At 39.4% G+C, this 13,457-nt stretch overlaps 1 protein-coding gene across 1 annotated transcript in view; it reads left to right on the plus strand.

The window, feature by feature from the left end:
- LOC112120571 (zinc finger protein GLIS1) overlaps positions 1 to 13,457 on the plus strand; it is a 274,792-nt gene that overhangs the window by 116,054 nt on the left and 145,281 nt on the right. The window contains 1 exon segment of the mRNA XM_029911585.1: positions 7,585 to 7,783. Within this exon segment, the coding sequence (XP_029767445.1) occupies positions 7,585 to 7,783 (199 nt within the window).

The raw sequence follows: 13,457 nt of genomic DNA on the forward strand, positions 1-13,457 counted from the left end.
GCCAATGATGTTAAGATTGTACAAAAAAGTCAGTTGTCAAAAGGCTAGGTTCTACTCTAAGTTACACTGATGTAAATTAGACTAACTCTATTTAAGGCAGTGAAGTTGCTTTTGTCTATGATGGTGTAACTGAGTTCAGAATCTGGCCAGCCTTATTCAGAGGCAATTCCTCTCTAATTTAGGTTTGCTGCTGGAAGAAGGTGATACTTTTAATGTCATTACTTGTCTGCTGTTGTGTCAGCTGCCTTATGGTTGGCACATTTTTAAAGATGCCATTGTGCAAAGGTGACCCGATATGAGATTATGTTAGACAGTCTGTTTGGAGCCCAGGTTAACAAATCTTCAAGGTACTTTGTGAAGATAAACATACGGCAGGTTGGCTGAAATTCTAACATGCATAATTTTGTGGATTTGGCTTTTGAGTACTCAGCTTCTTTATGCGGGAGACGGGGGGAAAGAGTTTCATGATTTGACAGCTATTGGAAAAGAGAATTGTTTTTGACAGCATGGGGATAGTGTTAATGTTATTCTAGGAAATCTCCCTCTTCAAACAAATCAATATCAGTGTTTTCTGATGTGTTGCTACAGGTTAGCACTGCTGAATTCTGGATGGAAGCTTCAAGTTTCTGTGTTCTGATAATATGATAAAATTGTTAAAATGCATGTTTAGAAAGTCCTTAATGAATTTCAGACTTGTATTATCCAGAGTCTGAAAAAGAAAGAGAGGCTGCTTTTATTACTGGTCAGGTATAAATGAAAAAACATAAAAAGACAATTGATCGTATCCAGGATATAAAGAACACATTCAATGGATATTCTGTAGTCAACATCTTACTTTCAACTAGTGAAATAAGTAATGACCCATGACTAGGATGTCAGGAACCAGGGCTAGGATGTCATAGGAGGGATATATTTCCCAGGTCTGCCATTATATCTGGGAGGTGTGGCTTTTAAAGATGCATGGAAAGTTCTTCCCAAGAAAAATTTACAGTATTTTTAAACACTCAATACATAGGACTATATGCAAATTAACAACAGTTAGGGGTCTGATTATGCCCTTGTTTTGATGGTGCCTCATGAGAGTTGTAGTTTGGATGCCTCATGCTCCCATTCTCCTCCATGGTCCCTGGGCTACATCTCCCATGGTGCACCATGGCCTCCCCTCTTCCTGAGGTACAGTGGTGCATCATGGGAGTTTCGTGACTACAGTGCATCATGAGAGATGTAGTCCAGCTGGGGAGCCCAGCCAGTGGAGCAGAATGGGCCAAGAGACACCCAAACTACAATTCCCACGAGGTAACATAGCAGCATTTCCAAATCAAAACTTTTGGCCTAATGTTTTTGGGTGAAACTTTTTGGTTTTCAGACCAAAAAACAAACAAAACTTTTCAATTTTTGGATTTTTTTTTAAATGAAATGTCAAAATTGTCCTCAGAAAGCAGATACTTTTCTCTCGCTCGCTCTCTCTCTCTCTCTCTCTCTCACACTCACACACACACACACACACACACACACACACACGCACAAAGTTGAGTCAAAAACCCAATTTTCTGTTGAAAAACTGTTTTGATGGAAAATTTTCAGCAATGTCTAGTGCTGACAACTCTGATTTCAGTAAACAGGAGTAACACCACTGATGTAAGTGAAAGGAAAATCAGTCCTTACTTGACAGCTCAGCCTTATGTAACATGAATAGAGAGAGAAAGTGAGTGACTTGTTTTTGTAGATATAGTGATAGCATAGTTTAGAAGTTTTAAAGCTGAATGGCAAATACTTTGTACAAAGACTTATGTCCTTTTTTTGCTTTTTATCATGGCCAGAAAGTTCTTCTCCTATCATCTGCCAATTTTTTCCTTCGCTTGTTTCTTCCCTTAGCAATATCAGGAATGTCAAGCCTGGCGTTCCCTAAGTGAAAGGACAGGGTTTGAATCTTTAACAAAGTTCTGATTTCCCCCAAAATGTAAGATAGTCATTGAAGTGAAATAGGTATTTACAGAGTAAACAAACAACATAGTTTTAAACAGTGTGACTAAAAACCTCTTCCCCTCTCAAGATCTCAGGTTTGATTTTCTTGACTCTTGTGTTGCCATCTTTTTCACTATTTCTCCAGTTATCAGAGAGTCTTCCAGGCCAGAAAAGATCTGGATTTTCAAAGTTTACCTCCAAGATTTACCTGCCTTCCATAATCATTGGCTTTCCAGACTATCCCCTCTCTCATATTCACTAGAGCTCTGAACCTGGTCCCATTTAAATTCCATTGACAGCAACTCAGTGTCCCTCTGTACCTCCTGATGGCACAGGGGGCAGCCATCTTCCTGGCGGGTAGCAGAGCTTCTGTCCCATTGGAAACATGGAAAAGGAAAGACATTTTTGTTAAGCAGAGCTTCACAGTCAAAAGCTGTAGGGAAATGGTGGCCGTTTTAACAGAGCACAGCCTGTGGCTTTGATCCAACAAAGGGAAATGGCAGCCATTTTGGAAAAGTGCAGAACTTCATATATTCACTGTTAATTACCTTTACCTCATGAAAAGATTTAAAAATGCTGTATACCACGATATTCCTGATACTATCACAACAGATGGCTAATAAGGTAAATGTGAATGTTGGAATGTATGTAAGTATGAAAGAATGATAGAAATTGTATATAAAGGTTGCATAGAGGTAATTCCACTTAAGTATATGTATATGAGAGGAGAATCTGGCTCATTTCAGTGAGTTGTTCCTGATTATGCATACACACACACGCACATACAGAGATGTATCTTAGTTCGCAGAATGGGTATTTTGCAAGTATTTCTTTGGCAGAAAGGATTGTTTTAACATTTTCAAGGAATATATTCAGTTAGCAGCAATAACCCACATTAGGATGGTATGTTAAGTTCAGAAAAAATGTGTACTTGATGTTCACATACTTTTCATGCCCCAAAACTGCAATGGACATGAAAATCAGGCCATTATGCTTGGAACCACCTCTAAACTTTCTTCACAGTTCCAGACCTGTGTGCCAACCTCTCAAAAGTGGTTATTTCAATTACACTATAGTCAGTGCATGATGAATACCATTTCTTTTGCCATACCATTGTCAGTGACATTTTAAAGTGTGAATTGCCACATATAGAACTAAGCCATTTGTTCCACCTTATGAGTCAAAACCCTACATTGGAAAACTGGCATGTTACAGACAGTGTGACCCAGGATATGTCTAAACTGCAAGATGGGAGGGTCCCAGAGCTCAGGCTGCAGTCTGAACCAGAATGGCTACACTGAAATTAAATAGCCCCTCAGCCTGAACCACGTGAGCCCAAATCAGCTGGCAAGGGTCAGCTGTGGGTGTCTAATTGCAATGTAGACATACCCTGAGACTTGGTGGAGTCGTGTCGCAGTCACACTTCCTGTAATGATACTGAAAATGGTTTTGTTTCATCTACAGTAACACAAACCGTTTTCAACTCTAGTTCAGGAAGCTCTATTGCTGACAACCATTCTTTGCAATGGGTCAGTTTCCAAATATAGATGGGGCTAATAAAAGGAAACGTTTAAAAATATTTTACTGTGACACACACACGTTTTCAGATCAAATCTCCAGTCCTACTCTGCACAAGCAAGACTCCATTTAATTTTTCCTGCATAAGGACTGCAGGATCAGGCCTTTGACTGCAAACTCCTGTTGGTGGTTTTTTGTCTGGTTTGTTTGTTTTTTCTTTTAAATTGAATTGATTTTGCCTTAAATGCATGTTTATACTACACCTTCATCCATAGCACAGTATGCAGCTCAATTGAGACAGCTTCAAGCAACACTTATGACATTTCTTTATTGCCACTCCATTCAAACACTTCACTAACATGAAAAGATTCTGCCTGGTCTGTTGATTTGGTATATGGCAGATCAGAAAACTGGTCAATAGCAAATTGTTAGTAGTAGAATATCGAGTGGGTTTTGTTGTCATTTTTGTTTATCAAGAGGCAAAATGTAAGTGAAAAGCAGTCAGAGCTAGTACAAGTACTTTGCCTGCCTCTAGTTCCTTTGATCTGAAGATCTCAAAACATGTTACAAACATTCATTAAAAAAACCCTCACAACATGCTTCTGAAGTAGGTAAATAAATGCAATTCTCCTCTCCAATGTAAAAAAAAAAAAAGTCAGTTACCACCGATGCTCTTGTAAACTGTTTTTTGTATGTGTGATTTTAATTCCTTTCTCCTTGATTATATATGTGGTCTATGTGGGAGATTCCCACACATGAGCCATTCTTTTTAGAAGACAAATCTGAGGAACTGTCCCAGATTGAGGTGTCCGTAGAGGAGGTTTTTAAACAAATTTATAAATTAAACAGTAATAAGTCACCAGGATCAGATGATATTCACCCAAGAGTTCTGAAAGAACTCAGATATGAAATTGCAGAACTACTAACTGTGGTATCTAACCTACCACTTAAATCAATCTTTGTACCAGATGACTGGTGGATAGCTAATGTAACATCAATTTTTTTAAAAAGGCTTCAGAGGCGATCCTGGCAATTACAGACCAGTAAGTCTAACTTCAGTAGCAGGCAAACTGGATGAAACTATAGTAAAAGAACAGATTTTTCAGACATATAGATGAACACGATACGTTGGGGAAGAGTCAACATGGCTTTTGTAAAGGGAAATCATGCCTCCCCAATCTATTAGAATTCTTTGAGGGGGTCAACAAGCATGTGGACAAGGGTGATCCAGGGGATATAGTGTACTTGGACTTTCAGAAAGCCTTTGACAAGGTCCCTCACTAAAGGCTTTTAAGCAAAGTAAGCAGTCATGGGATAAGAGGGATCCTCTCGTGGATCAGTAACTGGTTAAAAGACAGGAAACAAAGGGTAGGAATAAATGGTCAGTTTTTGCAGTGGACAGAGGAAAATAGTGGGCTCCACAAAGATCTGTTTTGGAACCAGTGCTGTTCAACATATTCATAAATAATCTGGAAAAGGGGGTAAACAGTGAGGTGGCAAAGTTTGCAGATGATACTAAATTATTCAAAATACCTAAGTCCAAAGCTGACTGCGAAGCGTTACAAAAGATCTCACAAAACTGGGTGACTGGGCAAGAAAATGGCAGATGAAATTCAATGTTGATAAATGCAAAGTAATGCACATTGGAAAACATAATCCCAACTATACATACAAAATGATGGGGTCTAAATTAGCTGTTACCACTCAAGAAAGAGATCTTGGAGTCATTGTGGATAGTTCTGTGAAAACATCTGCTCAGTGTGCGGTGGCTGTCAAAAAAGCTAATAGAATATTAGGAACCATTAGGAAAGGGACAGATGATAAAACAGAAAATATCATAATGCCACTATATAAATTATGGTACTCCCACACCTTGAATACTGCATGCAGTTCTGGTTGTCCCATCTCAGAAAAGATATATTACAATTGGGAAAAGTATAAAGAAGGGCAATAAAAATGAGTAGGGATATAGAACAGCTTCCAGATGAGGAGAGAGAAAAAGACTGGGACTGTTCAGCAAAGGGCAGGTCTACACTTACTTCCTGGTCCGGCCGTAAGCAATCGATCTTCTGGGATCGATTTATCGCGTCTTATCTAGACGTGATAAATCGATCCCGGAAGTGCTCGCCGTCGACGCCGGTACTCCAGTTCGGCGAGAGGAGTACGCGGCATCTACGGGGGAGCCTGCCTGCCGCGTCTGGACCCGCGGTAAGTTCGAACTAAGGTACTTCGAATTCAGCTACGTTATTAACGTAGCTGAATTTGCATACCTTAGTTCGAAGTGGGGGGTTAGTGTGGACCAGGCCTTAGAAAAGAGACAGCTAATGGGGGAATATGATAGAGATCTATAAAATCATGAATGGTGTAGAGAAAGTGAATACGGATGTGTTATTTAACCATCATATAATACAAGAACCAGGAGTCACCCACAGAAAGTAATAGGCAGCACATTTAAAATAAACATAAGGAAGTACCGGTACTTTTTCACACAATGCATAGTCTATCCATGGAACTTGTTGCTAGGGAATGTTGTGAAGACCAAAAGTATAACTTGATTCAAAAACAAATTAGATACCTTTATGGAAGATAGGTCCATCAACTATTAACCAAGATGGTCAGAAGCTGGGACTGGAGGACAGGGGATAGATCACTCGATAATTGCCCTGTTCTGCTCATTCCCTCTGAAGTATCTGGCACCGGCCACTGTCAGAAGACAAGATACTGGGCTAGATGGACCATTGATCTGACCAAGTATGGCCATACTTATGATCTAGTATTTTAAAGGCATGGCCTATGTGCAATAAGCATATCATAATAAATATCTATAGTGATTTTTTTTTTTTAGCTAGCAATTTAAGGCCCTTCCTATTCTGCAAATGTTTTCCCACATGCTTAACTTTTAGCTCATGAGTAGTCCCATTAAAGTCAATGGAATTACTCACATATTTAAATTTAAGCATGTGTGTTGGTGTTTTCAGGCTCAGGATGTAAGTCCTAGGCTATATTTTGCCATCTGTTTTTAAACACATCCATCTTTTTTGGATCTATGCATCTAATGTCCATGGATAGATTTGAAAATGTATTCAGAATTCTTTTTCTTAGAATGATTGCTGTATCTTTGGTCCATTTCCCTCATCTTTTGGTGTAAGAGTGAAATTAATCATGTGCCAGATCTAGCCATAGCAGAATAAGAATATAGAAAAATCATAGATTATTTTGAAAATACGAATAAACTTAAACACATGGAAAATATTTATTTTTTCCCTCATTTTTCATCAGAAAATAAACTAGAATCTCCTCACTAATGCCCTGATCCTTCATACTAAGGGCATGCTAGTACAGGAAAGTTTTGCCAGGTATGCATGTCTGTACAGGAAAGTTTTACCAGTATAATTATACTGCTACAGTTAAAACAGTATAGTTAGACTGATATAAGTCACTATGTGGACACTCTCTTATTCTGTTATTAAAGTGGCTTTTTTTGGTTTAGCTTAAAAGTGACATAAGCTAAACCAAAATAATAAAAAAAAAAGGCACTCAGGTCATGTTAAGTGTATCTACATGGGGAATTATGCTGCTGTAACTTTATCAATTTTAAATCACACCTTAGTTTTCACATCTTATACCAGTATAAATTTCCTGTGTAGACAAAAAATAAAGACTTCAATTAGACTGCAGAAGACCCTTGCATTAATATTGTCTCCATTAATTTCACTAATAGAAAAAAACCCAACAACTAATCCCCCCAAAATAAACGAATAAACCCCAAAACAAAACTAACCAAACAAAAAATGTAGGAAATACTACCTCCCAAAAAATGTAGAAGAAAAGGAACCTATCACATTTTTTTTTTAAAGCTAACATATGAAGTGAAAAACAGCCCCATCTTTAAAAAGAGGAACAAGAGCAATACGTTCTGGACACTAATTCCTTTGGAATTAGTTCTTGGTTCATTGTGAAACCCTTAACATTCTTTGCTGTTGCAATTATAATGCTTTCATGAGAGGAGCCAAAAGTGTGAATAACTGAGAATGATAACTGATATAGCAGCATCCATGGTTATTTTCTCTCTCACTCTCTCTTTTTTAATGTATTTAACAGTGAATGGTGGATACGGCCACTGTAATTTGATCTCTGAGAAGAAGAACATGATGGACATGGAGATGACAAATAGCTCAGTACCTGTCTGTAGACAGAGTCTGCTCATCCACACAGGAAATCCACTTACCCGAGACCACCCATTATCTCGTGAGAGATTGCTACATGTCGGTCACCTGAATTTAACACACTCAGATACCAGGTATTGTTCCCGTTTTTGTTGCTTTATATACCTTTCCCTTTTGAAGCCCTTCATTGCTATAATCTTTTTTTCCCAGTAGCAACCTTTCAGGATTTGGACATGGGTTCTGCCTTCACTGGGCCTGGTTGAGGGGCCTGATGTGAATGCCAGGGTCAGATGATCTCTTTGGCTTTTGCCTCATCTTGTCATTCCATCTGGGGCAACCATTTAATCTCCCCTTCTAATCAACTAATTCCATTAACCATAAGAGGCTGTCATTGATGGTACCTTACTGCTGGGCCTGAGGCATGGCCTTTCAGTGCAGATGCACTCATACTGCTCCATGATCCTACCACTAGGGGATCACTCTAAAGGCAGTGGCACCCTTCAGTTTTGGAGTTTAAGTATGTCTCCTCTGTGAGTACGATCCCAGCATCCACTGAAATGAATGATAGTTTGCCAGTGACTTAAATAGAAAGAAAACTACCTCCTCTCCCTCCTCACCACCCATGATGCTTTCAAGTTTCAGCCAGGGAAATAAGGATAGTAGAATCACTCCCAAACTGGAGTCTTCCATATGGCAGTCTGGCATGCCACCATTAAACCTCCAGGAAGTGTGTGCCACTCTCATTTCTACAGTGTTTCCTTTAACAAACCGAGCGAAATGTTCCCATATCCTTGGTATTTGCTTTTAAGGCTATAATGTAAAAATCTGGGCTCTGGTTTTGATATATGCACAGTTCTTAGATTCTGTTCATGGCAGATCCCTACTTAAACATTTGCTATAAATTAATTATACGAAAATGTAGAACTCTATTATTTTTTTGTGTTGTTGTTACAAATTTAACATTACCAGATTTTAAACAAATACCCTAAACAGACATCCATTGTGAATAGACGCCTGCTCTGAATTAAAATCTGTCCATCTATTTTAATTACAATGCTTTTTGGCAAAGCTTATGATATGGAATGATCTTGACCTTTTTGAAGAGATGTAGAAATAAAAAAACTCAATAAAGTTGCAGCCTTTATCTTAAATATTTGGAATAATTGGTGCTTTCTGCCTGGAACCATCAAACCCAAATTTCCATAGACCCAGCAAGAGGAAATGTTGACTGTGTAACTTAGTCATGGAAATCTGGCTGTTTTTGATTTTATTATACACGTTTATGCATTGTTTTCCTTTTTTCTTTTACTAATGGGACAAGGATATCTGCATTTTCAGGAATAAAAGGCACATCAATGTGACAAGCAAGTGGAGAGAACTTTAAGGAAAAAAAGCAGATCATTTTCATGGCAAATAGCAAACACATTCTGCTGCTGGTATTAAAACTTTTATGCTTCTGCTGCATTTAACTCAGCTCTGTCCCAACCCTTTTATGTCTCGGTGCGGTACTTGCAATTATCAGGCTGTTTTTCTTCTGTCGTTGAGGATAATTATGAAACAAAGATAATTAGGGCAGGAGAAAACAAAAGGAGAAGGAGAGGACCCTGCTTAGATCTTTTTGAAGCTTTTTGTAAAATCCATAATAGGGAAATGATAGATATCTGTATACTGGGGATCACAGTACCACACTCAGAAATATGAACTGCTTCCATCTCTGTCTGAGGGAAGATTCCCAGAACAACACAGAGGATTGTATGCAACAGAATATGAGAGGGCTGCTATTACGATAAAGCAGCAGGTGATTGAGGTAATTCTCTTGTGTTTGTTTTACAACATGTTCTAAAATCGGCAGGTTTCACCATTTCCTGAGTAACTGTTTGGAAATGTTTGGAGAGCATCTTGAGGTACATTGTGGTTGCTTTCCATTCCTTCATGGGCTATTTGTTTATATGGCCTGTCATTCATCTTGCTCTCTGTTTGTATGTCCACCCTGTTTCCACAGTTTTGATTTGTAAAGGATTTGCAGTGTAGTGTTCATGCCCTGCTTGGCTCTGTGAGCATGACAGACATACAGTAACTAATCCTTGCACAGTGAATGCACCTGTCTTTCCTAACAGACACACTATATGGAGTCAAAGCTACTTCTTGGTATGAAAACGAAGACAGACAGCATTTATTATTGTCACTATTCATTATTTACACAGTGCCATAGTTGTGGTTCTTTACAGACAAATACAAGAAGACAATGTCCTTACCCTGAAGAGTTAACAATATAAGAGCCCAATTTGCATAGTGCCGAATGCTCTCGCTTTCAGTGAAGTCAATGGGAGTTGAGGGTGCTCCGTGCCTTTCAGGACTGAACCTTTTCTTGGACAGTGCCTCGACAAAAGAGGGTGGGAATGGATGTAACAAAACGTACTGTGGACATGTACTGACTGTACTTTGCATTGGTCGTTCTGACCAGCTCTGATATCCAATGCATAAATAAGGGGAAATGCAAATTCCGACAAGGATTCTGGGTTAATCTTTGAATGACTAGTGTGTGCAACCACAAAGAAAACCCAAACAAACAAATAACGGCACCCCCACCACAAGCTCAAAATCCTGCCAGGAATTCAGAGTTACGACTGGATTCTGCTGTTTTTCTCAGCACACTGAAATTCATTATCCCCATCAGTTCCCCACCCACCCCATGTCATTTTCTCTCAGGAACTGTATTCCAGTGATGACTGCATTAATCCATGGATAATACCCCCTTCTCTTCCATCCCAAGCTCAATTAATAGCTTTTAAGTTATGCAACATAATTTCCACTACATAGTATTTGTAAATGAGATGTGTGTGTTATATTGTAAAAGTCCTAATACCTTCTTCACCACAATTGGCCTCCATGTACAGCTAATGTTGGCCATTTGTCAGATAATCCATTATCAGGCATGGAAAACTCTTCCCACATTGTGTTCTTGGTTTTCTGTGTAAAAACAGGGAAGGCAGCGGAGCAGCCAAAGAGCAGGTGTTGCAAAGGGCCCGTAGTTGTGTAGCAGAACAATATCCTCCAGCTTCTTAAAACTGTCAGTAGTCACAAAAGACTCGCTTGCAAGGGAAATTAAAGGCATGTACACTTGTTTAGCCAAAATCTCCAGATTATTTACTATGGTGCTATTTTACTTTGAGGCTGTTTTTAAACTAAAACACTTCTGGCATAGTGGCTACTGTCCTTGCTCTCTGGCTCCAATTACAGTGTATGGAAGTCTCTTTAGAAGTACGACTTCGCTCGCCCCCACAGGACTGTAACATACTGTACAAAGGCCTTGCTTCCTTGTACAGTGTGCTGTAACATCCTGTGCAATTGGATTGTTGCTTAGAGTGAACATTTAAAGATGTGTCCAAACCTATATGTATTCTGCTGGAGAGGTCAATAGGAAGTCCTCCACCTCCAAAATTCACCATTGCCCCCAATTCCTATTGCATATCCCCTGTATCAAACCCACCCACTCTGCCCCTGCCTTTATTCCCTGCATGTTGGCACAACCGTATTGTGTTCATTTTACTGTCCCTTCATCCTTCCACCTTCATTTATTTGTTACATCCATGTTTGCTTCAAATCATAGTCCCTGGACCAGTGGTTCTCAATCTATTTACCATTGTGGGCCGCATATGCAGCTCTCTGTGTTATGTGGGCTGCATCCACACAATATATATACTACGTGTGTGGCCCTGAGAATGTCACTTGGGCCGCAGCTGTCTGCTGATTGGGCTGCAGGTTGAGAACCACTCCCTCGGACTGAGAGATCTCTGGGGCAAGGACTGTCTTTTTACCTGTTAGTACAATGCCTAGCACCATGCGGCTCTAATCCCTGACTGAGTCATCTCGAGGCTATCGCAGTACAAATGATAAATAATAACATCAGAAGGAGCTACCTAAAAAGCTGGTCTCCAGGAATCCTGTCCCTCCCAGGCCTGCTCAGTAGAACTGCACCAATTCTGCTCCAGTTAGGGCCCTACAGTGGGTGCGGAGGCAGGGGCCCAGAGTTTGCCCTAGAAGGGTGATGATAAAATTCTATAGTAAACACAGAAAATTTACAGTAATGCAACTTTAAGGTTGAAAATGTCCACACCCAAAAGTTGGGAAATGAAAATAATGCAACTTCCTACAGCAATGTTAACTGACTCACGGGGGCATAATGTATATAACATGGTGCGGATATCTGGAAAGCTATAATTCTTATGAAGAATTCTGGTATGCAAATCTGCATCAGTAGCCAATATTTATATGTACATAAGCAGGGCCTCTGTAACACAAAGCGAGGTGGACGAGAAATGTGAATTCATTCTTTCTTGATTGAAATCATTCACGCCAATGCTTCCTTTTGTTTCTTTTTTACTCTTTATGCATTCCATACTCCATGTGATACAATTGTCTTCATCACAGAAACTACAGTCCTGATTCTGAGTAAGGCCGAGTCCTGGAAACGCCCATTGATTTCACTGGAAGGTTTGGGAGCTTAGTGCCTCTTGGGATCAGGACTGTGTGCTGCAGGACCAATCACCATTATTAAGGTCACAAAAGGAAACTATCCCAATGCATACGAAAGATAGGACGCATGGTAAGAGACCACTCTGGCTTAACCAGATCTTCCACAAACTGAAACTCAAAAAAGAGTCATACAAGAAGTGGAAACGAGGTCAAATTACAAAGGATGACTATTTAAAAACAACAACAACAACACAAGCATCTAGGGACAAAATTAGGAAGGCCAAGGCACAAAACAAGATTGAACTAGCTAGGGAGATAAAGGATAACCAGACAAATTTTACAAATACATTAGAAGCAAAATGAAGAGTAAGGACAGGAGAGAAAGACAGTAACAGAAAATGCAGCAATGGCCAAAGCGTTAAATATATGTTTTGTTTCAGTTTTCGCCGTAAAGGTTAGAATGGAGGACTAATATAGTGAATATCAGTATAAATGGGATAGGATCTGAGGCTGCAATAGGGAAAGAACAAGTTAAGAATTATTCAGACAAGTTAGATGTCTTCAAGTTGATAGAGGCTGATAAAATACATCCTAGAATACTTAAGGAACTGGCTGCAGAGATCTCCGAGCCATTAGCCATTATCTTTGAGGACTCATGGAGGAAAGGAGAGATCCCAGAGGACTGAAAAAGTGCAAATCTATAAAAAGAGGAAAAAGAAAAGCCCAGGGAATTAAAAACCCAGTCAGCTTAACTTTTGTACCTGGAAAGATAATGATACAAATAATCAAACAATCAATTTGTAAGTACCTACAAGATAAGAAGGTGACAGTCAACATGGATTTGTCATGGACAAATCTTGTCAAACCAACCTAACATCCCTCTTTGATAAGGTAACAAGCCTTGTGGATGGGGGGAAGCAGTAGATGTGATATATTTCAACTTTTTAATAAGGCTATTGATACTGTCTCACATTACCTTCTCCTAAGCAACCTAAGAAAACATAGCCTAGACAAACCTACTATAAGGTGGTTGTACAACTGATTGGAAACCAGACTCAGAGGTTAGTTATCAGTGGTTCAAAATGAAGCTGGAAAGGGCATATTCAGTGCGGTCCCATGGGGATCTGACCTGGATCCAATTCTATTCAATATCTTTTATAATGATTTGGCTAATGGCATAGAGAGTATACTTAAGTTTGTGGATGATACCAAGCGGGGAGGGGTTGCAAGTGCTTTGGAGGACAGGAATAGAATTCAAAATGATCTTGACAAACTGGACAAATGGCCTGAAATAAACAGGATGAAATTCAATAAGGACAAATGCAAAGCACA

This window comes from Terrapene carolina, unplaced genomic scaffold (genome assembly GCF_002925995.2).
Source record: "Terrapene carolina triunguis isolate 2854851 unplaced genomic scaffold, T_m_triunguis-2.0 Scaffold102, whole genome shotgun sequence".
Taxonomy (NCBI): domain Eukaryota; kingdom Metazoa; phylum Chordata; order Testudines; family Emydidae; genus Terrapene; species Terrapene triunguis.